Source organism: Macaca thibetana, chromosome 1, assembly GCF_024542745.1.
Source record: "Macaca thibetana thibetana isolate TM-01 chromosome 1, ASM2454274v1, whole genome shotgun sequence".
NCBI lineage: Eukaryota > Metazoa > Chordata > Mammalia > Primates > Cercopithecidae > Macaca > Macaca thibetana.
In genome coordinates, this window is record NC_065578.1 from 155,368,764 (window position 1) to 155,393,616 (window position 24,853).

At 41.3% G+C, this 24,853-nt stretch overlaps 3 protein-coding genes across 11 annotated transcripts in view; all 3 read right to left on the bottom strand.

Moving 5' to 3' along the window:
• Positions 1-2,472, bottom strand: part of CD46 (CD46 molecule) — a 39,574-nt gene extending 37,102 nt beyond the window's left edge. For 5 of the 8 annotated variants that reach the window (XM_050781788.1, XM_050781748.1, XM_050781765.1 and 2 more), the window contains exon 1: positions 2,205-2,472. In XM_050781788.1, the coding sequence (XP_050637745.1) occupies positions 2,205-2,301 (97 nt within the window). In that variant the 5' untranslated portion in view covers positions 2,302-2,472. Of the gene's footprint in view, positions 1-1,845; positions 2,025-2,204 lie in introns of those variants that run through there. The other 3 variants (XM_050781772.1, XM_050781755.1, XM_050781779.1) reach the window with 3 other exon arrangements.
• Positions 2,473-16,372: 13,900 nt separating this feature from the next.
• Positions 16,373-24,853, bottom strand: part of LOC126949105 (complement receptor type 1-like) — a 98,922-nt gene continuing 90,441 nt past the window's right edge. Inside the window, exons 17-19 of the mRNA XM_050781634.1 lie at positions 24,189-24,212; positions 23,096-23,177; positions 16,373-16,459 (exon numbers count right to left, since the gene is read on the bottom strand). Coding sequence (XP_050637591.1) covers positions 23,125-23,177; positions 24,189-24,212 — 77 coding nt within the window. The 3' untranslated portion in view covers positions 16,373-16,459; positions 23,096-23,124. The remainder of the gene's footprint in view (positions 16,460-23,095; positions 23,178-24,188; positions 24,213-24,853) is intronic.
• The window catches only part of CR1 (complement C3b/C4b receptor 1 (Knops blood group)), a 235,393-nt gene continuing 226,954 nt past the window's right edge, over positions 16,415-24,853 (bottom strand). The window contains exon 39 of one of the 2 annotated variants that reach the window (XM_050781586.1): positions 16,415-16,459. In XM_050781586.1, coding sequence (XP_050637543.1) covers positions 16,447-16,459 — 13 coding nt within the window. In that variant the 3' untranslated portion in view covers positions 16,415-16,446. The remainder of the gene's footprint in view (positions 16,460-24,853) is intronic. The other variant, XM_050781567.1, reaches the window with a different exon arrangement.

A 24,853-nucleotide genomic window follows, 5' to 3' on the forward strand; every position in this document is an offset into this window, starting at 1 on the left:
GCGGGGACGTTGTGGGGGCGGGGACGTTGTGGGGGCGGGGACGTTGTGGGGGCGGGGGCGGGGACGTTGTGGGGGCGGGGGCGAGGGCGGGGGCGGGGGCGGGGCGGGGGCGGGGGCGGGGGGGGGGGGGGGGGGGGGGGCGCGTTCAGAGAAGGTCTCCTAGGGCATAACCTTCCAGCTGACTTTGCAGAAGAGCAAGCCTGTTTCTGCAGCAGGTCAGGAGGAGAGTGTTCCCAGGCTGAGGGAACAGCAAGCACAGATGCCCCAAAGTCTGTTTGATGAGCAGAAAAGCCTTCCCTCCCTCGAGACATCTGTTAAATGCTGTCAGATTTATATCTGAAAATTATACGCCTTTCCTCCAGAGAACTTCCCTTGGTTCATAATTTATTTGTTACTATTAAGTTTTGGTTAATGTCTGCCACTCCCAATACATTGTAGCAAATAATTGATTGGTTACCTACTGTGTTCCCGGCACTGAGCACTTAGCATCGAGCAAAACAAAGTCTCTGCTTATCTTCCTGCATGAACGTGTGTGTAAACCAATAGTGAAAAAAGGATCAAGAAAATAGGAATGGTTTGTTATTGCCTACCAGTGTAATAGCAATAGACATACAAAACCCATATTCGTTGAGCAAATGCTCCTAAGGAAAAAAATGCAACACAGAAACTATACGTTATTAGATCCTAAATATAATTTGGACATAGATACACATGAAGCGCACATAAAGTCAGAAAGAAATATACCAAAATATTAAAAATAGTTGTCTTTTGATTCTGTTCGTGTCATACAATAAGCATGTATTTCTTAGCGGTTTGTTTTGTTTTGTTTTGTTTTGACAGGGTCTCACTCTGTCATCCAGGTTTGAGTGCAGTGGCATGATCACAGCTCACTGCAGCCTTCACCTCCTGAGCTCAAGCGAATCTCCTACCTCAGCCCCCAGAGTAGCTGGGACCACGGGCACACACCACCATGCCCCGCTAATTTTTGTATAGATGGGGTTTTGCCATGTTACCCACGTTGATCTCGAACTCCTGGGCACAAGCAATCACCCCGCCTGGGCTTCCCAAACTGCTGGGATCACAGGCGTCAGTCACTGCGCCTGGCCTAGCATGCATTTTTAAAATTACTGATTCCATTCAATGAAATACAATACAAATTTAGTGGGATAGGCCTTAAGCTTTAGTTTATGAGCTGTAGGGGAAAACAAGATTAACATTATTTGCCTTCCTTTGTTAGGGTACTAATTTCTCACTAGGCTTGGTTACCAGTGTTTTTTAGGTTGCTTCACATCTCTCAAATATGACTCTAATGAAAAGAAGGAAAACAATGTCAAAAATCCATTAGGTAATGGAATCAGATACTGTCTCTATTGGTTGGGAACAGGAAGATGACTCGATGGTCCACCCACCCCCAAAAAAGCAGCCATTTAAAAACTAATAGGAGCTCAGGCAACACAGAAGTCTGTTCACAGAAGGCACAAAAAGCATGGCGCACCCTTACCACCTCTCTAACACCAGGCACTGAGAGCCTGCTCTCACCCAATATGCCCTCCCCAGCCCCAGCGTCCGCGCTCACTCCATTCAAAGCAAACAGTGAGCTAGCTGTCTTGCCCACAGTGAACTCCGCACACAGGCCACTTGCGCACAACAGGCTCCCAGCAACACCTGGCCAGGCCCCTCTCGCCCAGCCCAGTCCAGCACATGGGGCACAGCAGACGCACTGCAACCCTTACCGCGGGTACTGTCCAAGCCCTAATGAACACTCCACTCACCAAGGCACCAAGGGAACACAGGGCAAACTCTCACCACGGGCACAGCACGGGCCCTAGCAACACTCCCACGCACCTGTGCACTCCAGAGCAAGCCCTCACCTGGGGCGCGCAGTCCGCACTCCCCTTGTCGACAGGGCTCAATCCCGAAAACACTGTTCACGCTTTTGAAGGGGACACAGCCAGATCCTGCGTAAATGCCGGCCGCGCACACCACGCCCCGAAACAAGCTTCACCTCGGGCTCTGCGTGGTCCCCGCAATCCCCGCCACATACCCCCGGGATCTGAGCACTACACCCCTCGGAGAACCCTGGCCTCGCTCTCTATCCCAGGCAGGCACGACGTGCAGTGAGCCCCGCCCCGCGCCTCCTGCCCGACTGACTGCGCAGAGCTCTAGCCTCGCCGCGGACGCGCGAACTCGCCCCGGGGTCCTACCGGAGAAGGAGGATAGCTGCAACACGAGGGTAGCCAAAAGCAACCCAGGAAACCGACCGGAAGAAAAGGGACGCTCGCGGCGGCCGGAAGAAGCCATGGCGCGATGCGGAAGACGCCGCTATTTTTCCGGAGGGAGAGCAGAGAAACCGAGAGCCAGCCGAGCAGGGAAGCCCCTTCTGAGTCCGGCTATGGTACGCAACAATCACCAACTCACAAAGTATCTAGGGCCGCAGAACAGGTGGGCGTGGCCTGAACCGCGCCGGGGGCGGAAGTCAGTCGACTCACGAGGGAGGCTGGGACCAATCGGCGGGCTGTGGGGTCGGGCCTCGGGGCTCAGAGGCAGCCGTTGGCCTTCGAGGAGACAGGGCGTGGCCCTGGCGGGGCCTACCTGCCCTGGCTTCCCGAACCCGCCTCTTTTCTTGGTAAACTTTTGGCTGACCATCCCGGAAGCCTGAGGCGTCGTGCGGGAAAGGGCTGCCTCATCGTCATATTTGTGACCAAGGAAGGGTGGAGAACTAAGCTGCTTTGGTCATCGTTTCCGGGAACTCGAGAATCAAGAATAAAGCACTTCGACGTAAAAACAGAGATCCAGAGTCCAGGCAGGGGGTCACCGTGGGCCAGCACCCCTCAGGGTTAGTTTTATCCTGGGGCCCTGCAGGCTGTCTGGACTGCCTGGGCCCTTATTTGGTATTTTGCATTAGTCAGGCATTATTAGAAACAATATGTGAGTTTTTCCTGCTTGAATACCTGCTACTGAATCTTCTCGGGGCCGTCTTGTTTTCACAATCTCAAAGGTTTGACTTCTGCACTCCCAGCCCCTAAGATAATTTGCTCTTTGCTCCCCTCCCTGGAGAGGACCCCTCAGAATCTAAATTATTAGGCAACACCAGGCCGTTAGCATATTGAGACTCTATGGGGCCCTTGCCCTTGAGCAACTGAATGTTTTATTGAAGACGAAATACACATGCATAAACAATGTAAGACCAAGGGTGTCCTACGTGCCAGTTGGAAGCAATGAATGCAGGAGGATTGGGGTGGGTAGAAATTGTTAGGTGAAGAGTGGATAAGGGGGAGAAGTTTTCTGGTGAAACAATCTTAGGAAGAATATCGGAAAATTAAGAATGAGCAGGATTGATTTGTAGGGTTCTGAGTAGTAAACCGGTATGACTGGTAACAGGAAAAAAAGGGACATGACTGGCATTACAAGAGCAAACAAAGAGTTGGCATTTCTTCCTCTCAGACTGGCAAAGAATTAAAACCTCAGCCAGTGTGAGTGAACGTGTTGCAGGGAGACCAGCACTCTGTTTGTAATACAATTTTTCAGAATGTTAAAAGTCTTAAAGTGGACATGAGTTCTGTTAGGCTATCAGTTCCCAGAGAAATCATCAGAGCTGTGATCAAAGATTTATAAATTTTAAAAAATGTAAACCTTAAGTGTCTAGCAAAAGTAATAAGGAATTTCTGGTAGTTAGCTTTGTGTGATGGAATTCTATGCAGCAAATATTGCAAAAGAATAGCAAATATGAGAAACTGATATAATTGTAAGTGGAAAAAGCAGAGTTCAAATTGGCATATGCCTTTTGGCATTACTTTTATTAAAAGTACCATACTAATATATATAAAAAACTGGGAATACAACAAAAATAATGGTTGATAAGATTATAGATATTTCACTTTCCTTATGCTTTTCAGTTTTCTGTTTTCTATGTTGACCTTATATTACATTTAGAATAAAGTAAAGAAAATATATTTTAAAAATCAAACCTATGTATCAAGGGCTGTTTTGTTCATAGAATTATGGGAGTAGAACTTGTATTACACAGGGTTAACCTATGAAGAGGAAGATGAGGAACTGGATGCTCAGTGTGTAAACCTCAAATGGGTCTTATAGAATTATAGAACTTAAGTGTATTTAGCAGTTTTATAACTGAGATGTACTGAAGACTTTCTGGGTTCACCAAACCATGGAATTCCTCTTCCTGTCAGACCAACAAAAATTTTAAAATTCTTGGCAGAGATTATAAGACATTAAGTGTGGAGGTGGTATATCAAATAAACATCTTAGTATCTTGGATTATAAAATTCAGACGCTCCATGACAGCAATTAAAGCAGGTACAATTAAAGAGATAGTAAATAGGAAACTCAATGAGGGGAAATTATTATTTCTGTTAATGTATGGTGTGAAAGAGTTATATGACAGACATGTTCTGTGGCTCAATGCCAGCACTCATTTGCGAAAGTGGATAGTCTATTTATTGTCCTCTGCAACAATAAATGTTAAAAATTCTCCATCTATTTTCAGGCTTGGAAGAAAAATGTCTTTTTTCTCATGAGGAATTTTATTATAAACTATAGAAGAAAAAATATGGCTAGTGTTTGATTTCCTAGTTTCAAGTGTCAGATAAGATTCAAAGATTGATATTTTATTGAAACTTTCTTTCAATCAGTAAAATTTCTATCCCTGGGGTTAATCAAGCCATTCTTAACATACTCGAAGATTTTCACATTAAATATTTAAAACTTATTTTTATTTGATTCAACTGAGGCTTCATTTGAATGGCTCTGAGCCTTGTTCTCTACTTTTTGGATAAGTTTCATGAGTCAGGGATAGCATTTTCTCATTATATCTACAGTGCCAAAATCTATAATAGGTATACAATGAATAACTGGTAAATGTTGGATGAAATGAATGGTTCTTGTGGTCAAGGGCATTTAACATGTCTCTGCCAGTTCTCCCCCCGCATGAGTTTACCAAATGCCCAGAAAGTTCTGAGAGATTTTGATTTAAATAATTTTAGACCCTAGAAAACAAATCGAGATCTGTCTGTAAAAGGGATGAGCTACAAATGTCTGCACAGCAAACTTTCCTAAATCAGGTGTTGCAAGCTTACTTGTAAAGTGGAGCTGTGGTCTATCCCTTAGCCTTGAGATCATTTTAGTGACCAGTTCAAAGGGAGGCTGTCGACAATGAACTTCCTGAGGCCTTAACAGGGGTAGAGCTTGAAGCCAAAGCTTTGAATGAAGTGGATTTACGAGATTAAACACTAATGTTTCCTCCAACTCCTCCTATAGATTTTGTCAAACTGCCAAAGAGAAGAAAAGGAGAGAATGGAGGATATGTGTGTTTGTGGACCACGTTTGGAACTATGGGATCTCCTTTAAGGGGCTTATGAAGGGTAGTGTGGGTGGTGGCTGGTGTGCAGGGATGTCATTAAACTGTGGCCAACTCTTTTAAAATTTGATGTTAGGGCTGGGCGCGGTGGCTCAAGCCTGTAATCCCAGCACTTTGGGAGGCCGAGACGGGCGGATCACGAGGTCAGGAGATCGAGACCATCCTGGTTAATACGGTGAAACCCCGTCTCTACTAAAAAGTACAAAAAACTAGCCGGGCGAGGTGGCGGGCGCCTGTAGTCCCAGCTACTTGGGAGGCTGAGGCAGGAGAATGGCGTGAACCTGGGAGGCGGAGCTTGCAGTGAGCTGAGATCTGGCCACTGCACTCCAGCCTGGGCGACAGAGCGAGACTCCGTCTCAAAAAAAAAAAAAACAAAAAACAAAAATAAAATAAAATAAAATTTGATGTTAGATGTTTCTTTGCCTCATAAATTAGTATACTGTATTTACATTATGCTTTTCAGGAGCAGGTGTAGTAGTATGAATGGGCCTCTATTTGCATATACTAAGCACCTGCCAGCCAACTGACCTTTATGGTTAGCTGTGTCTGATCCTCTTTCCTGTTACTATCAAGAGCATTTTTGTGGCATTACATATGAACACAGGGATTATGAAAACAATCAGGTATAGAAAGAGGTGCATTTCTCAGAAGGAATGGATAGTATTTTGTTTCCTCTTGGCTTTTGAAGGCTTTAAAAACATAAGTATATTAGAAATTATATTCCATAAGTCGATTTGCAAAATAAAAATAAAGTATTTTACTCCTTTCTCATTGTAATGGTAGAAAGAAAATTTCATTTAAGCCTCATAAACTTTATATACTTGGTGTGCCAAAAAAGCAAACAAAACAAAGAATGTTAGTACTAGGAATAGCTTCAGAGAGCAATTGGTGTCCAGCGCCTGCTGATAGGGCTCCGATGTGCGGAGGAACACCAGGTTCTTTGTCTCGCATTGAATTGGAAAAAACAAGATGGACACATGTGGAGTGGTTTTAAGGAGTGGAGAGTTTAATAGGCAAGAAAGAAAGAAGAAAGAAGGAAGAAACTCCTCTGTATGGAGACAGAGAGAGCGGGGCTCCAAAGCCGAGAGTGGAGACCTCAAGTGGGGCAGAAGCCAGCCAGATATATGTAGAGGCTGGAGGAGGTGGTGCCCGACTTGCACAGGGCTCAGCGTATTGGTTTCACTAGGCATGTCATTCACATAGCCTGCGAAAAAGCTGGCCTTCCCACCCTAGTCTTTTAATTTGCAAATGCAGGGCACCATGATGTTCTACACGCGTGGGGATATGTGGGGCCATGTTGCCAGGCACATGTTGGGGCAAGGGCAAGAGGACAACCATGGGAATCATCATGTTGGGTGGGCCCAGTTTCTAATGGCCGGTACTTGCATATCTAAGGTTGCCTGCCTGGCTCTAAGGGCCTGGGCTTTTCTTTTTGACAAGAAACGTTTCTGGAGCTGCTTTAAAACAAATGAAAACTTTCCAAGGACCCCTTTTCCTCTCTATATGTCTAAAATAATTTCTTAATAACTCCTATCACATTCTCCCCCAACCCCCCGAGGAGACAACCTAATTGCTGTTAGGCGGTTATTGGGTGATGACTTTTTCTGGCTACTTCCTGCTGAAAATGGACGTCAAATGGGGAACACCAGCTAGGGCTCTTCCTGGGGTCTATCTAAGGGTTCTTGGAAATAGGGTGTGTCCATGCGTGATCCAGTTTGCAGCACCCATTTGGAGTTTGGTTGCTTCTAGAGAAGAAACAATTTTGAGTTACAGTATTGAGTATACAGGGTTTAAGTATTAATACAAGACATATAAGCAAGAGAGGGCTTAATAAAGGGTTTAACCAATTCCATAAAGAAGACTGGAATTCATTAAAGAGGGATTGTAACTACCCGGGACTAAAGCCTGCATTTTTCCTGAGCTTGTTGATGATTTAGATTTTTTTTTTTTTTTTTTTTTTTTTTTTTTTTTGACGGAGTCTCGCTCTGTCGCCCAGGCTGGAGTGCAGTGGCGCGATCTTGGCTCACTGCAAGCTCCGCCTCCCGGGTTCACGCCATTCTCCTGCCTCAGCCTCCCGATTAGCTGGGACTGCAGGCGCCCGTCACCACGCCCGGCTAATTTTTTGTATTTTTTAGTAGAGACAGGGTTTCACTGTGTTAGCCAGGATGGTCGCGATCTCCTGACCTCCTGATCCGCCCTCCTCGGCCTCCCAGAGTGCTGGGATTACAGGCATGAGCCACCGCGCCCGGCTAGATTTGATCTTCAAGTACCTGTAGATTTTCCTGTACTTTAGTAGAGGTGTTAATACAGAAGCAGCATGTTTCATTTGAAAGTGCATCACTAATTCCAATAAAAAGTCCTAGCAGACTCAGTAAAACTTTGATGCTTCCTTTTTGTTAGTAACTATTATCCCTCCTGTAAGGATAATAATTAAGCAAAATATACAGCAATGGAAACTTTCTGTCCAATATTTCAGTTAGAAGATGCTACCATGTATAACTCCATCACATACAGTAGAGTGAGTATAGCAATTGCCACAAGTGTGTTGTGGTAGATAATTTCCATCTAAAATTTTACTTTCTAAGATATACAATTTCCCTTTGGGGTTTGTGAAGTTCCTTGGTTTTATTTTCCCAAACAAAGAAACCTCCAGTTTATGGGCACCCTGCTTACTTTCATTACCTGGCAGAATTTGCAGGATAATTGCCCAGAATTCGCATATTGATCCAGATTTTTACATTACCCATCCTTTTTTGTTTCTTCCAAGTTGCAGGAGATCACTTGATTTTCAGGAATAAGCAGGGTTAGTTTAAAATGTAGGCAAAAAGCTTAAAAACAATTAATGAAACTAGGATTTAATGACAAATATGTGATAAGCTTTGGAGCATAATTTCTCTCTCCAGTCCTCGTTTTTGGTAAAAAACAAATTATGATAGGACCATGTGTGTTGTTTGTAGAATAAACTTTAATCTTATACTTGGCCTGATTACTTGCATAAAATGCAGCAAGAATGGTTATTTTTACATAGGCCTTTTGGATTGGTTTTGATGAAACTCTGTTCCATAAGGAATTCCAGATAAGACCTTCAGAGCCCACCATGGGTTTGTATCCGCAAATACCTGTGAGTTGGGTGATCCTCGCCTCTTGAGATCCCAAGATAAACTCGGAACTCCCAGACCTATTAGAAAGTGACATTCTTTACTGACCGCAGGTTAGGAACTCTGTGCAGGTACTGTGTAGACAAGGTATGAGACCAGTTCTCCCCAAGGGCTTTTTATTGGCTCTGCATGTCAAGCTTGATTCCTTAAAGGGAAACACATCCTTTCAGTCAAAGCCTTGGTAAAATAACCAGTTTTTCCAATTGTGTCCTGTTGAAAAAAAAAAAAAAGGATTCTTATTGCACTGATGCAAACAACTATATTGCTATAAGTTAAGAATACTCACAGATAGTCTCCAAATTCCAGAGGAAGCAGGCAGAGAAAAATAAACATGCTCCAAATTTTGTTCACAGTAGTAAACCTTACTCAATTATTAAAGGCCAGAAATAGCTTAAAATAAGTTTCCTTGACTCTGAAAAAAAAAAACAAGGACCAGAAATATTCCAAGCAAAAGTTAAAAAGTCTGCTTTAACTTTCTGAGTGCAGTCCCTTTAGTTAACTCTTGTTTTGTTTAATAGCTGCGAACATGTCAGTTCTTTATGAGTCCTGTACGTCCTTTCTCTATTCCAGTGTTACAGTGTTCAATGCTGTTAAAAACCTGCATTTGAGAACACTTGTTAAAGTCCTTAATATAGCTGGGTTATAAACCGTGTTTTGAGAAGAAACAAAGCAAGACGAACAATTATCTGTGAATGGCAACATTTCCCAGATAGTTACAATTAAAAACATGACTGAAAAAGAAGTTTATTTATCTCTGTGGCTTCCAGTAATTTTACCCTTAATTATGACTGATAGCATATACTTAGACATTAGAATTTTGGAAATCCCATCTAATTTTGGAACACATATTATTCATCAAAATATGGCTTAAAAGAAGATTGGACATCATTTTGGCAATCTCATATGACTAAACATGTCAAATAATCCTGTTTACCTCTTTTCTGAATGTTTCAGGGGCCCTCTGAACCATCCAAAAAGCCATCCCTCAGGAAGGAAAATTTTGAAACTTGAAGTTTGATTTTGAGATGACTGTTAAAATGTTAGAGGTTTAGAACACTTGATGTTATGAAATAGAATTCCAGATTGCCTTAAATTATTTTGCCAAAATGATGACTCAAAAGGCAAAAACGTTTCGTTAGCCTTTACTATGACATGAAAATCCTGTTCAAAGACAAATTTTAGCCTTGCATTAGTTTGTTAATGTAAACCCCAATTTGTTTAAATGAAACCTTATAGATTATTCCATCTAATCCAATTTGACCATGAGGTGAAAGCTTAACAAACTTTTTATAACCCTTTTACTAAAGGGCAGTTTAGTGTTTTAAGACTTCCTTGCTATACTTTTATTTCAATGCTCGATTTATGAAAAGACCATATAGATACTATGGGAGAAAACAGTGTAGTGCTTCTATCATGTATTTCATTGCAAGGCAACCCAAAACCAATCGGCTTATTTTGTAATTAGCCCATCCCTCATGGGAGTCTCATCTCTTAGTTGGGGGTGGGATGGGGTGGGGATGTTTCCATATCTTTCAGGAGGCCAAGAGCATGATTCTCTGATTTATAACTGCTATTAGCTATCCCTTAAAGTATATTTCCTACCTGGTTACTACACACCAAAGCTCTCTCAAAATGCGAAGTAATTTTTCATACCCCAAAACTCAAAACCGTCAGATAACACAATGCAAAACAGAACACAGCCTTTGATTTTGAGAGGGATCTATCTCCTTTTAATTCCTGGGGTTTCATGAGGAAAACAGTTTTGTTTTTTGTTTTTTGTTTTTTCCCCAAAGTGGCGTCTTCGGTTTTTCCCAAGGAATCCCATGCTACCAGAAGTTTTCCCAAGGAGTCCCATGCTACCAGAAGTTATCTTAGGGCCTCTCATGCATGCATTAAAAGTGGTAAGACAAAAAATTGAGAAAAATGATTCAGCTGACAGAAGAGTCTTTTTCCAGAAAAAGTTTTAAATATACCTATAACTTGAATATCGACTTTTAATTAAGCTGAGCACTCTTTAAGCAAATTCTTTTAAACTCCTTGTTACTTGACTTTAGCCACACCAAGCAGTTAAGATTTTTACTCTTAAACCTTACAAAAAGTAACCTCACGGGTGAAACCAACAAGCCTTAAGTAGGTTATGATTTAACTACAAGTGTACAAGGTATTTTGTAAGGGGAGATAGGCAGCTCTTGAAACTCATTGCCAAATTGTGACTGAGACAGCGAAGGAGATCCAACCCAAACAACTCCATTTTTTTTCCAGCCCCCAAGCTGCCTTTGCCCATCCCTGGGCATAGACTGAACCAACTTTGTGAGGAGTCTAGTTTACAGTGTATAGTTTAAAACAAAGATGATAACAGCACTTTCTTAAGATATACTCCCCTCTTGCCAGGGGACCAGACCAAGAAACTAGCCATAAGATTAGAAACCATGACTTAGGGGTAATGCAGCTGGAGGCTACAAGATTTTGACCCTCTCAAGATGAGTGCTTAAGATATTTTGTAAACCCTGCTCATGATGGATTAGCTGGCACCACCCACATTGACAAACTGGCTTATCTGACTTTGTGGCTGTCACCCAGGAACTGACTCAGCACAAGAAGACAGCCACCATTGTAAAATGGCAGAAACTAAAACAAAGTATTGCCATGTGGTTACAGGTTATGTTCCCAAGGACATGAAACAAGATGGAGTCCTGTAGCCAAGTTCGTTACTGACCGTTTTGTTGGGCTGCCTTGAACAGCAGGCTTATGGGGTACTGGGCCTGCATCCTAACCTAAGATACCCTTTCTTTGACAGAACCATACAGAAAGACATGCAGAGCACATCAGATTGTCTGCAGCTTAAGACCAACCTCACAAATCCTTTTTCATTAATTATAATTTTACAGATAATATAAATTATGATCCTTATTATCCCGTTTACTGGTTTGCACAGGGAGAGAGAAGTCAAAAGCCTGACTAGTAAGAAATTTTTACCCTTTTGCCAGCATATCAGGCTTCTGGGTTCCCTTCCCCCTTGGCTCAACTCTAAGCCAAGCATTTTAAGGTTTGGAAAATTAACATTTCCCAGGTTGGAAGAACATTATGAAAGAGATAGAATCCATTTTAAACTGCAAAAACAGGAAAAACACCTTAGAAAGGAGTTCCAGTTAGGGTTGTCAAGAGGTATTGGCTCTTCCTATTGGGAATGGTGTTTCCCCTATTTCTTTGCCTTCCCTATTTTCTCTTTTCCCTTTTGGCCTACTATAGGAGACATATTGCTCATCTCCAAAATTCTCTTCTGCTTGCAGAGCTGCCTGTTTTAGCTGTAGTTAGGGTTTGGCTTAGAAACAGCATAACATTCCTCCATGAGAAGTCAAATACCTGAGTTAAATTTTGGAAAGCTTCTATATACCCATCAGGGTTGTCCGAAAATAGTCCTAAGACTCCTTTTACTTGTCTGAGGCCCTGCAATGAGAAGGGAACTTGAAGGGCCCCCAAATAAGGGGGATCCTCAGATGGTTCCCCTGTAACTTACTTCTTTAATTTTGGGGAAGTAAAAAGGCCATGCCCTTGTGCAAAAGAAAATAGGCCATTTTTCTTCAAAGTTTCAGGGTCGAAGGAGTCCCAGTGCTTTAAAATACACTCCAGGGGAGTGCATGTTAAAAGATGATTTGTTATCCATCTAGAAAGAGAAGTGAGAATAAAAGCGTCCTTTTAGTCTCCTTCCTTTCGGTATGTGACCCAGGATAGAGACAAAAACAGTAGAGGGCGTCCCCCCAACTATATTCCCTCCAGGGTTCCTGGATTCCCAGCACTTGTTTAAATGTGCCACCCATGACTGCAGGCGTTACCCTCCAAGCTATGGCACCAGAGGAACTAAACTTTTGGGCCTTAGTCACGCCGTCCCCAAGCAGTCTTAGTCCTCTGCCTTTTATTTCCCTTTGACCTTCTAGACTTGTGTGGCCTGTGTTCCTTCCTAAATGGATTTCAAGAAAAATCACGTAATTGGGCAAGGTCCCTGTAAGGGAGGGGGCATGCTAGATTGAACTCTATATCCTGCTATTATAGTCCGTGCTAAAGCATTTACCCACAGAAAAATGGTTCCGGTTAACTTCTGGACTTAAAATTCCCTCACTAATTAAGTACTGTCTTAATAGGAGACAGAATACACGCCTTAAAGGAACATAGAAACTGAATGTTCGTTTTTCTGCCAGTGGGACAGTATGGAGACTAAAATGTGATTGCAGAAGACATCTTGCTCCTAACTGTTAAAAGCAGAGCTTTCCCGTCCACAGAAGTAGCAGTAGAAAAGTGCAAAATGGAAAAGTAGCAAAGCTGCAATGTACTGCAGAGAACCAGCAATGTGTCTCATGAAGAGAATTTTTATTTCCACTAGGTGGCTTAGAAATACCATGTGCTCGCCAGAGAAACGGTAGAGAGTAAGAGACGTTTATTAAGTTACTGCCTGCCATGATTCGTGATCTTTTCTAACAGACCATGAACTGTTTTTGCCATGAACTGTAAAGATTCCTGCACATTAGACACACAGAGAGAGGGTAAGAGACTGCTGAAAAGAGAAAGTTTGGTGACAGGGTAGCTGGAAGACAGCCTTGAGATTAAAGGACAGATTTAAAGTTGAGATCCACTCCATACTCACCAGTCTGATGAATGAATTTCCTTTCCTGGCCCATGCACCAAAATGATACGGCTCTGAGGAGTGGAGGAACACCAACCAGGTTCTTCATCTCATATTGAATTGGGAAAAACGACACGGACACACATGGAGTGGTTTTAAGGAGCAGAGAGTTTAATAGGCATGAAAGAAGGCAGAAGCTCCCCTTTACAGAGACAGAGGGTGGAGGGGCTCCAAACCCAAGACAGGAGACCCCCATGTGGGGTGGAAAACAGCCAAATATATGTAGAGGCTGGAGGAGGAGGTGTCTGATTTGCACAGGGCTCAGGGGATTGATTTGGCCAGGGATGTCATTCACATAGACTGTGAAAAACTGGCCTTCCCACCCTAGCCTTTTAATATGCAAATACAGGGCACCAAGATGTTCTACACATGGGGAGATATGTGGGGGCGGCCACATGGCCAGGCACACGTCCCGGCTAGGGCAAGAGGAAAACAGTGGGAATTACCATGTTGGGTGGACCCAGTTTCTAATGGCTTGCATTTGCATATTAAAGGTTGCTGGCCCAGCTCTGAGAGCCAGGGCCTTCCTGCTAGACAAGAAACATTTCTGGAGCTACTTTAAAAGAAACTAAAACGTTCCAAGTACCCCTCCATCTGCCAAAAATAGTTTCTTAATAACTCCTATCACACTGCTTTTCAGATGTAAATGTAAGGTCAAAGGTCAGCAGAATTGTTTAATAATACAAGTTGGCAATAAAGTATTTTATCATAATATATACAGTATTTCCCATTATAACTGATGTAATTAAAAAAATCTTTTGGCTTTCTTGCAATTAAAAACTCACAGGGGATGTTGCAGTGAGCCTAGATTGCACCACTGCACTCCAGCCCCAGGGCAAGACCCTGTCTCCAAAACAAAACAAAACAGAAGACACAGGCATTACATATTTATTAATCATATTGCTCAGTGACCTACCCCATTCTGGAACATAAAGAACACAGGATTTTTTTTCTTGTGTTGGGAAATTTTAATTCTAAAAAAGGCCAATTCCCAAACATTTAGTCTTAAGTCCTCTTTTAAAAGTTACTTCTTCAAAATCCCAAGAAATAAGAGATTTGCTAACGATCCAGATAAGCAAAAGTCCTATCGAGTATCTTTACATGTATTTCACTGCCTACTTGCTCTTCTTTCTTGGTGACCTAGCTGTATGTCCTTTGCCCATTTTTGTGGGGTGGAGAGAAGTTTGGTCTTTGAATTTTTAAGCACTCTCTAAATAATAAAACAATTACCCTTTGTGGTATAAGTTGCATTTTTTTTCTTGCAGTTTATCAGTTGATTTTGTCATGCACGTCTGTGTGAAGAGACCACAAAACAGGCTTTGCGTGAGCAATAAAGCTTTTTAATCACCTGGGTGCAGGCCGGCTGAGTCCAAAAGGAGAGTTGGCGAAGGGAGATAAGGGTGGGGCCGTTTTATAGGATTTGGGTAGGTAAAGGAAAATTACAGTCAAAGGGGGTTGTTCTCTGGAGGACAGGAGTGGGGGTCACAAGGTGCTCAGTGCGGGAGCTTTTTGAGTCAGGATGAGCCCAGAAAAGGACTTTCACTAGGTAATGTCATCACTTAAGTCAAGGACCGGTCATTTTCACTTCTTTTGTGGTGGAATGTCATCAGTTAAGGCGGGGCAGGGCATTTTCACTTCTTTTGTGATTCTTCAGTTACTTCAGGCCATCTGGGCATATATGTGCAAGTCACAGGGGATGCGATGACTTGGATTGGGCTCAAAGGCCTGACAGATTTTTCTTAGGCTGTTTTTTGTCCTATCTTGCATGATTTAAAATTGAAATTCAGGTTCATGTCTATCTCTCTCTTTATATTGTTGTCAAAATAAATGTGGCCGAATTCACCTTTGAAGCAACTATTAAACAGAATTATACAGAAATAAGCAGTAATCATATATAAAGCTATTATTAAATATCCAGAAATATTCTGATGTTTTCTAGAGGTCATTAGCATAGCCCATAATAACATAACAAATTTTTGATCTCTAAAGATGTAGACTGGTTAAAGAACACAAAGTCACTTATTTTAAAAATGCCAGAACATGTTTATTATTTTGATAAATATTTTTAAAATTGTGCTTTTAAAAGTTAATTTAGTATATTCTGAATTCATACAAAAGCTACTTACTTTTATAATAACAATTATTCTTTCATTTCAATTTTTATTGTTCTTTTTTATACAGAGCATAGTACTTTTGAAATAAAGCTTAGAAAATATCCAAAGCTCACTGGGCACGGTGGCTCACGCCTGTAATCCCAGCACTTTGGGAGGCTGAGGCGGGTGGATCATGAGGTCAGGATACTGAGACCGTCCTGGCTAACATGGTGAAACCCTGTCTCTACTAAAAATACAAAAAAGTAGCCGGGTGTGGTGGCGGGCACCTATAGTCCCAGCTACTCAGGAGGCTGAGACAGGCGAATCACCTGAACCCGGGAGGCAGAAGTTGCCGAGATCATGCCACTGTACTCCAGCCTGGGCAACAGAGCAAGAATCTGTCTCAAAAAAAAAAAAAAAAGAAAGAAAGAAAAGAAAATATCCAAAGCTTATATTCCAAATATTTCTCTCAAGTGGTCTTAACCACAGTAGTCATTTAATGCCTTTTTAGTACATTAATTTTTTTCCTAGAGAAAAAACTGATACAGCATATATTTCACTCCAAACTGTTTAAAAGACTAGGGTTCTGCTCTATAAAATAAAAGGAAACTAAGGGGGAAAAAGTACATTTGTAAAAAAAAACACATATGTCAAAGAAGATAGGCAGAAAATGAATCAAAATATTAGGAGTGGTTATCACTAGGTAGCATAATTATATGTGACTTATTTTTCATAACTTTCTACATTTTCCAAGCTCTCCTTAATGAGCACATTCCATATTACAAATATTTTAAAAAAGAAAAATGACCAACTTATAAACCAGCAATTCCAGGCAACACCTTATTTCTTTAAGTAATCCAAACCATTATCTATCTCCTAAATGCAGTCTTTTCCCCTGACTAGGTACTGTGTGCGTTTAGCACGAGGCAGAAGGGTGGGGGTTTCACAGTGATGCACACAAAGAGGGAGGAGCTTTGCTAGGTACTGGGGAAGTGGCAGCATCTTCAAGTGCACATGTCTGCATCTCTGTGAAGTCACTTCAAAGACTTTATGAAGCCCAGATTTGATTCTGTTGAAATCGATTGGCTCCTTTCCAACCAAAATTGTATTTGAGATGTTCTTCAGCTGTATAGTACTTTGTCAAGGAAGGACACTGAAATAACAGGATGTTTTCATTTAGTTAACAGCATGGTCAGCAATTGAACTACCCAGAATTTACAGGCTGATAATCGTGATGCTAGAATTTCCATATAAATTACAAGGTCATTAGAAGTGTTTATTGCCCTCTGTGATGGCTGCTGTGTAGGACACAGAAAGTATGGCACAAATGGAGACATTAGTAAATAAGAGAGAGATTAATGATTAACTTGACCTTTTCCTTTTTTGTGTCCAAAGAAAAAGTGTTCTCAGAGTTGAGCTACTAAATAAAGAGCCTCATTCCATTCTAGAAAACGTACAGGTCACCCATAACAGAAGAAATTTTTTTGAGTCTCTTGTTCTAAACCACAGTGGTAGCAGGGGGCAGAAATAGTAACTGGTCATCTTGGAGGGGTCAGCTTCAGAAAGCATGTCCTCCTCTTCTAATTACAGTCAAGAATGAGCTGCAGTAGTGGATTTAGTACGAGGTATCCACGTGCTTCCCCAGCCATGCTGCAGCCTCTCGTTTTAAGGCCGAGAATGGTGTCCTTCCACCAATTGACGAACCTCCTGATGAGGCCCTCTAGTTTGTCTGCTCCCCAGTTATTACTGCCACCAGATTCCTTATCTTCGTTCTTTTTCCATCTCACAAGACTTCCCAGCATCACCTGTTACCTGTATTCCTCCAAACACTCTCATGTCCAACACACAGCTATGTCTTTGGAGCCTGCCTCTTTACTCCGCCCCAGAACCTGGGTGCACAAGGTCTTAGCTTGGCACAGATTCTAACTCACTTCTTGACTAGCATGTTTTGCCACAGATGATTCACGTTGTTCCTGTGGAACACTGTGGTCAAAATTCCAACCTTAAAAGGGAAAGTTGAAACAAAATTTTTAAGGACTTTATACCTACTAAAAGGTGATCAGTAGTTAGTGTACACAATTTGAGGTGTAATTTGATGTAAAACAGTAGTATTTCCAAAAAGATGAGGCTAACTGAAATTTTCGTAAATTCATTTTTCAATTGTTTAAGTTGCTCAGTTGATTGCTGAACATTTCTCATTTGATGATACTCAGAGATTTTGGGAGATGTTTTTTAAAAAATCAATTTTTCTCCCTAGAGAAAGTAAAAACTGATATAGCATATATTTTTTAAAAATGTCTCTTCATCAGAAGCTAGTTTAGCATGTGAAAGAAAACACACATAAGCACAATGTATGGTACATTGTAAGTGGCTAAGAATACTTTAAGAGTAAGCAAGTAAATGAATGCAATAGAGTTAACAGGCAAAAAACAACACATGAAATGTCAAGTGGTTATGTACTGTTATCATGATGGGAGAAATGTTTGTCATTTGGTGAAAAAATAGCAGGATTCAATATTGTGCAATCAATATAATCTCAAAGTGTAAATGCAAGTGTAAAATAATATGCAAAGAAGCTTAAGAATACTACTAGGTAGAGATTATTGCAGGTAATTTTTACATTCATTTATATTTTCCCCTATTGTTTTTAATAATGATGAGATATTACTCTTAAAATACATTAGTTTATTTTTAAAATAGTATAGTTAGGAAATCTGAGTTTCAAAGAAAAACATTATTTTGGACTAGAGTTGTTTGGGATAGCATCTTGGTTGAGTGAATTCAGAGCTGGGTTAATGGAATTTAGATAGAAACAAAGGTGAAAAAGGCACATGAAATCAATAAGCGTGATATCATTTAAGCAGATGTGCTTATCAAATTCAGTGTTTGTACAATGGACTGAATGTTTGTATCCTTCCAAATTTATACGTTGAAAATTTATAGGATCTAATTACTTCTCAAATAGCCCTTGTGAATGGGACTAGTGCCCTTAGAAAAGAGACCCCCAAGAGCTCCCACACTCCTTTTCTCTGATGTGAGGACACAGAGAAAAGATTGAAGTCTATTAACTAGAAAGCGAGCCCCACTAGACGCTGAATTTGCAGTTGCCTTGATCTTGGACTCTCTATCCACCAGAACTATGAGAAATAAATGCTTGGTTTTTAGAAATGAAATAACGTTTTTAGGGACAGGGTCTTGCCATATTGCCCAGGCCGCCCTTAAACTCATGGGCTCAAGCAGTACTCCTGCCTCAGCCTCCTGAGTAGCTGGGACTATAGGTGGGAACCACTGCACCCAGCTTAAATGCTTATTGAAACCACCCAGTCTATGGAGTTTTTGTTATAGCTGCCCAACTGTCTATACCAACAGACTGTGACAGTTTGTATATTAGAACAAGGAGTTCTAATGGAACTCCTTGGAGCCTTGAAACCAGGAGTAAGTTTAGGACAAGCTAAAGATACACTGTTTAACTTGGTAAAGAATTATGGCAGAAATTTTCCCTTGTGGTAACACTCTTAGTGGTGTTTATCTCACTCATTCATTTGGTAAGTATTTATTGAGACTCTCTTTGTTCCAGGGACAGTGTAGATTTGTTTTGAATCCATTGGTGAAGATAGGACAAAAATCCCTGACTTCATGGAGGGAGAGAGAGAATAAACATGGAACATAATTATTTAATTAAGGGTAATAAAAGGATAAGTATACAAAAAAAAAAAAAAGCAGGATAAGAGAGATTAGGAATGTGGGGGTGGGGGTCATACCGTCTTTACTAGGATAGTTAAAGTACACCTCCTTGAGGAGTATTTTAAAGGTGAGATGATTTCTTTTTCTATTTTTTTTTTTTTTTCTGAGACAGAGTCTCGCTCTGTTGCCCAGGCTGGAGTGCAGTGGCGGGATCTCGGCTCACTGCAAGCTCCGCCTCCTGGGTTCACGCTCCGCATCCTGGGTTCACGCTATTCTCCTGCCTCAGCCTCCCGAGCAGCTGGGACTACAGGTGTCCACCACCACACCCAGCTAATTTTTTTTGTATTTTTAGTAGAGACAGGGTTTCACCATGTTAGCCAGGATGGTCTCCATCTCCTGACCTCGTGATCCGCCTGCCTCGGCCTCCCAAAGTGCTGGGATTACAGGCGTGAGCCACCACACCTGGCCATGGTGAGATGATTTCTGTATGTGAATTTGTGAATTCCATCCACTTCTGTCTTAGTTTCTTTTTTTTTTTTTTTTTTTTTTTTTGAGAGGGAGTTTGGCTCTTGTTGTCCAGGCTGGAGTGTGGTGGCGTGATCTTGGCTCACTGCAACCCTGCTTCCCAGGTTCATGCGATTCTCCTGCCTCAGCCTCCTGAGGAGCTGGGATTACGGGCGCCCACAACCACACCTGGCTAATTTTTTGTATTTGTAGTAGACACGGGATTTTATCACATTGGCCAGGCTGGTCTCGAACTCCTGACCTCAGGTGATCCACCCGCCTCGGCCTCCCCAAGTGCAGGGATTATAGGCCTGAGCCACCACGCCCAGCCTCATTTTAGTTTCTCAGTAAGTCTCCGGACTGCTTATGCAGTTTCTGAATTGTCTCCAGTGTTTGAGGTAGACGTCAGCCTGAACCCCTCCAGACCTGGTGTGATAGTGGCTCTCCCATAAAGCAGGCCATCTTGTTCTATTCTACACTATTCTATCTCCGTCAGTCTTTTTTAGCTCCAGGATAAACAGCTCTTCTGACTTGAGGACCACTACGATACTCTCCAGTCATATTCTGTGTTTCCCACATGGCTTCCTTCTTCTTTGCCATAAGGCCCTTTATGCCCTTGTGTTTCTGTGAGGAAAGCTTGAGCTCCAGATAAGGAATAATCAGCCCTCCTCACATAGCCACAATGACTTAGCTATTGGCCACACCCACTCAAGGAAGTATGACTGCATGATTAATCAGCCCAACTCCTTCCAAGAGAAGGGACCTCTGCCTTCTGATTATTTAAGTTTATGACTTTCTCTTCTCAATTTTAGCTATGTGTTATTTCTAACAAGAAAATCAATGGTGTTTTGTTAGAGAAATACACTCACTATCCTGAAACCACCTTTGCAAAGATTATGAGCATGAAAGAAATCTAACACGGCTGACTTCATCTTGCTTCCAGCCTCATGGGTGAGCTGGCTTTGCTCATTCCTGGGTGTAGGCCAAGCTAACCATGAAAGGAATTTAGTTTATAATTTAACTTTGGAGCAAGGATAATAACGGTCTCTTCTAAAACTAGCTCTCTCCTTGCTCAGGGCCTGAAAGCTAATGAAAGGCCAAGAGATTAGGATTATGAGAGGGACCTGAACTCTGCTAAAATATAGGCATAGTTTTTATAATCCATTACTGCTCAGAGATTTGTGACTTCCCTAATTGTTCCTATAGATAACATCACTATTATAGAATGTAAGATTGGTCTTCTGAGATGTTTTTCAGGTTTTTGCATTTGGCAACTGACTGACTCTACCTGAACCTGTGACTCATGACTCAACTGGTCCTGTGGCCCCCAACCAGAGGTGGATACAGCACATGAGGACCATTTCCCACACCCCCATCCCCAACCAATCAGCAGTACCCATTCCCTAGCTCCCTTCCTACTAAATGATCTATAAAAACCATTGCTCCTGTGTTCTTGGGGAGACTGAGTTGAGTGATAACTCCAGTTCTTCCACATGACTGGCCTTGTGTTAATTCAACTCTTTCTTTACTGTAATATACCATGATCTCAGGGAATTGGTTTTGTCTGTATGACAGGCAGGAAGAACCCTTCAGGCAGTTACAGTCCCAAGAAGTGAAACAGGTCAAAAGTAAAAGTTTAGAAAATGTTTAAAAGTTTTCCTGGATTGCACATATATAATAGGTTTTAGTGTGGGTTACATAGATGTTTAGGAGGTTTACCTCCCTGACCTTTAAGTCTAGCAAGGATCATGATCTTTCTTTCTGCCACATTTCTGGTAGCCACTGGTCAGAGAGAATGGTTGTGCCATGGACATTACACTTTAAAAGAGTATGAAAAAAATAGGAGGCAGGTTTTACGAGATGGAAAACATGAAGAAATGGTATATGCTCTGAGGTTGCTTAGGCTATACAAGATAATAATTTCTAAGGAAATAATTGTATAAATGGTTATTGAGTCATGTTAATCAACTGTAGTTGATTAACAAGGAATGGGCCATGAGGAGTGAAGAATGACATAGTTAGAAGGGTGGAGATATTCAAATATGTTCAAGATATTAAAGTATCTTTAATATTTTCAAGAGGAAGAGACAATCATTTCCCCTGTGTGGTTTCAACTAGAGACTGGTATAGATACAAAAAATTAGAAGCCCTAACTTCTTTAATTCAGACTTAGTAAATTTTTTTTTAACATTAACTCACAAATTATAGTGGTACTTAATAAGAAACTTTAAGAGAAAAATGTATTGACACAAGTACTTTGTTAAGGGAAAGTGCCAAGCTACTTACTTTTTCTTTTTGTAATGGAAAAGAGCAAAGAATATTTATATGTCAAGCCATAAAATATAGAGAACATTAGTTAGGAAGGATAATGATTTAAATTTAAATGTCAACCAATTCACTATTTTCCCATGAAATTGAGTTCCTGACTAGGTTGTTTACAGCAAGATCTACTATGACAAACTACTTTTTAAAAGTGTATTGCCATCTCTGTGAAATACAAAAACTTCAATTGCTGTATAGTTTGTTGTAGGAAACTGCATTGTTTAGAATATTTCCTATAGAAAACTGTTCACTTAAAAGTTACACATTCAGGTATTTTTATTTTTATTTTTTTTAGACGGAGTCTGCTCTGTTGCCCAGGCTGGGTTGCAGTGATGCGATCTCGGCTCACCACAACCTCTGCCTCCCAGGTTCAAGCAATTCTTCTGCCCCAGCCTCCCGAGTAGCTGGGGCTACAGGCACACGCCACTATACCTGGCTAAGTTTTTGTATTTTTAGTAGAGATGGGTTTTCACTGTGTTGGCCAGGCTGGTCTCAAACTTCTGACCTCATGATCTGCCTACCTAAGCTTCTGAAAGTGCTGCGATTACAAGCGTGAGGCATCAAGCCTGGCCCTCAGTTTTTTATGGGTATAGAATTTGCTCATAGACCTTATAACATTGTTATTATTGATTCTGGCCTCACTGGTGTTGTTATACTTTAATCAACCATTACAAAAGCTGCGTATGTTTTCTTTCCTGTCAAAGACATTTCTTTATTCAGATCTTAATTTTTGCAAGTTTTTTTTCAAGTGTAAAAAGTTAATAGTGACCTCGCACAGTGGTTCATGCCTGTAATCCCAGCACTTCGGGAGGCTGAGGCGTGTGGATCACTTGAGGTCGGGAGTTTGAGACCAACCTGGCCAACATGGCAAAACTCTGCCTGTACTAAAAATACAAAAATTAGCCTGGTGTAGTGGCACATGCCTATAGTCCCAGCTACTCAGGAGGCTGAGGCATGAGAATCCCTTGAACCTGGGAGGTGGAGGTTTCAGTGAGCCGAGGTCGCACCACTGCACTCTAGGCTGGGTGACAGAGAAAGACTCTGTCTCAGAAAAAAAAAAAAAAGTTAATTGTGTTTACAAAGTATTTGTTCATATATTAAAATACCCAATGGAAAGTCTCAATTCTTCCCCACTGGCAGGCTATGTGTGCCATAAGTGACCCAATCAAACTTCTAGTGCTATGATAGGATCTGGGCTTAGAGGTCAGTGTCTGCAATGTCTTAGCAAAACTAGGATATCAACAGTTTACATTTCTTGGGATAATATGGCTATACTTACCCTTACCCTTTTCTGTACTTTAGAATTATTCAAGAGAGGAAAATGATGAATAAAATAACGAAGATCGTGCCGGATAAAGTGCCTAGGCAGTAAAACAAGGTAATTACATGCATGGAAAATATAACTCATAGGTTTTAAATTCTGTCTTAGTATCCAGTCCCACTACAGATTGCCAATGCTTTTTTTTTTTTTTTTTTTTTTTTTTTTTTTTTTTTTTTTTTTTTTTAGATGTAACTATACATTCTGCTTTACTCTGGGTTTCTATAGTATTAGTCTTACTCCCACAGGGTTATTATAGTTAAGGTGTGATCTGAGCTGTTTTGTAACCTTTAGTCCAATATCAACTTTTCCAAAAGTAATTGAGAACCACGATGGGGCAGCTGGCCATCAGCTCTCCATGGCCCTGCCCGTGTGTCTTGCCTAAGGCTTAACACACAGGCATTTCATTGTGACAATACTGGAATTTTCTGTCTTGTTGAATTATATATGTAGGTCCTTTGTCCATTTATTGATTGTTAAAGTGCACAGTCTCCACAGGTAGGTAGACCCAGGCTATCCCATTCTGTGGTCTTGGGCAAGTTACCTAAACCCTCCATGTCTCAGTGTCCAGATGTGTAAAAAGGGATGTAAGAATACCATGCCACAGAAATTCCCTTGGAAGCAAACTCTATTACAAAACTACTCTTCTAACAGAGGCAGATCACAGATATGGGCTCAGAAGACTGATCTTGTGGCTTTCTATTTGTGCAAATGGGCACAATCACCATCTGGAAGCATACTCCAGGTTATAACCCAAAGAAGCAGCTTCATTCTCCCACCACATTCAAATAAGTTATTTTTGACACTGTTGAATGATTATGCATTTGTAGTGGTTCAAAGATAGTAAAGAACCTTTGAGGAAGGTTACTCAGTAACCTGGCATATGATGATGCCAGTTCCACCATATCCTGGCCTAAACTCATCATGATTTTCTTTCTAGTTGAATTTACAACTCAAGATATTTTGATCTCTCTTTTTACATTTCATTCATTATAAGTAGGTACTTACTGTTAAAGATGCCAGAATTCCTCATCAAACCCTTCATAAAACTTACCAACTATAAGAGCATCATTTGCACCTAAAACGAAGACAGAAGTCACAAAAACATCACTCTGGCATGCAACATAATTGAACAGGACTTCTCAGCCAATGACAATTTATCCTGAATTTTATTCAGGACTCAGACTAATATTTTTTTTAAAAGTCATTGATTTCACTCACATACTCTCATTTTACCTTCTGTACTCAGAGAAGATTTTTTTTTTTTAGACAAAGTCTCAATCTGTCGCCAAGCTGGGGTGCAGTGGTGCAACCTCACTGCGACCTCTGCCTCCCAGTTCAAGGGATTCTTGTGCCTCAGCCTCCTGGGTAGCTGGGAATACAGGCACATGCCATCACACCCAGCTAATTTTTGTGTTTTTAGTAGAGACGGGGTTTCACCATGTTGGCCAGGATGGTCTCAATCTCCTGACCTCGTGATCCACCCGCCTCAGCCTCCCAAAGTGCTGGGATTACAGGTGTGAGCCACTGCCAAGAAGACTTTTTAAAAATTAATATTTTTCTCATAAAAGTAATACAATTACAGAAGAAAACTTACAATACAGAACTAAAGAAAAAAATCACCCCAAATCCTAGTACCCAAAACATGTTTTGATACATTCTCTTCTGGCATATTTTCTCATATGTGTGTTTTCACATATTTATATACTAGAAATGTAA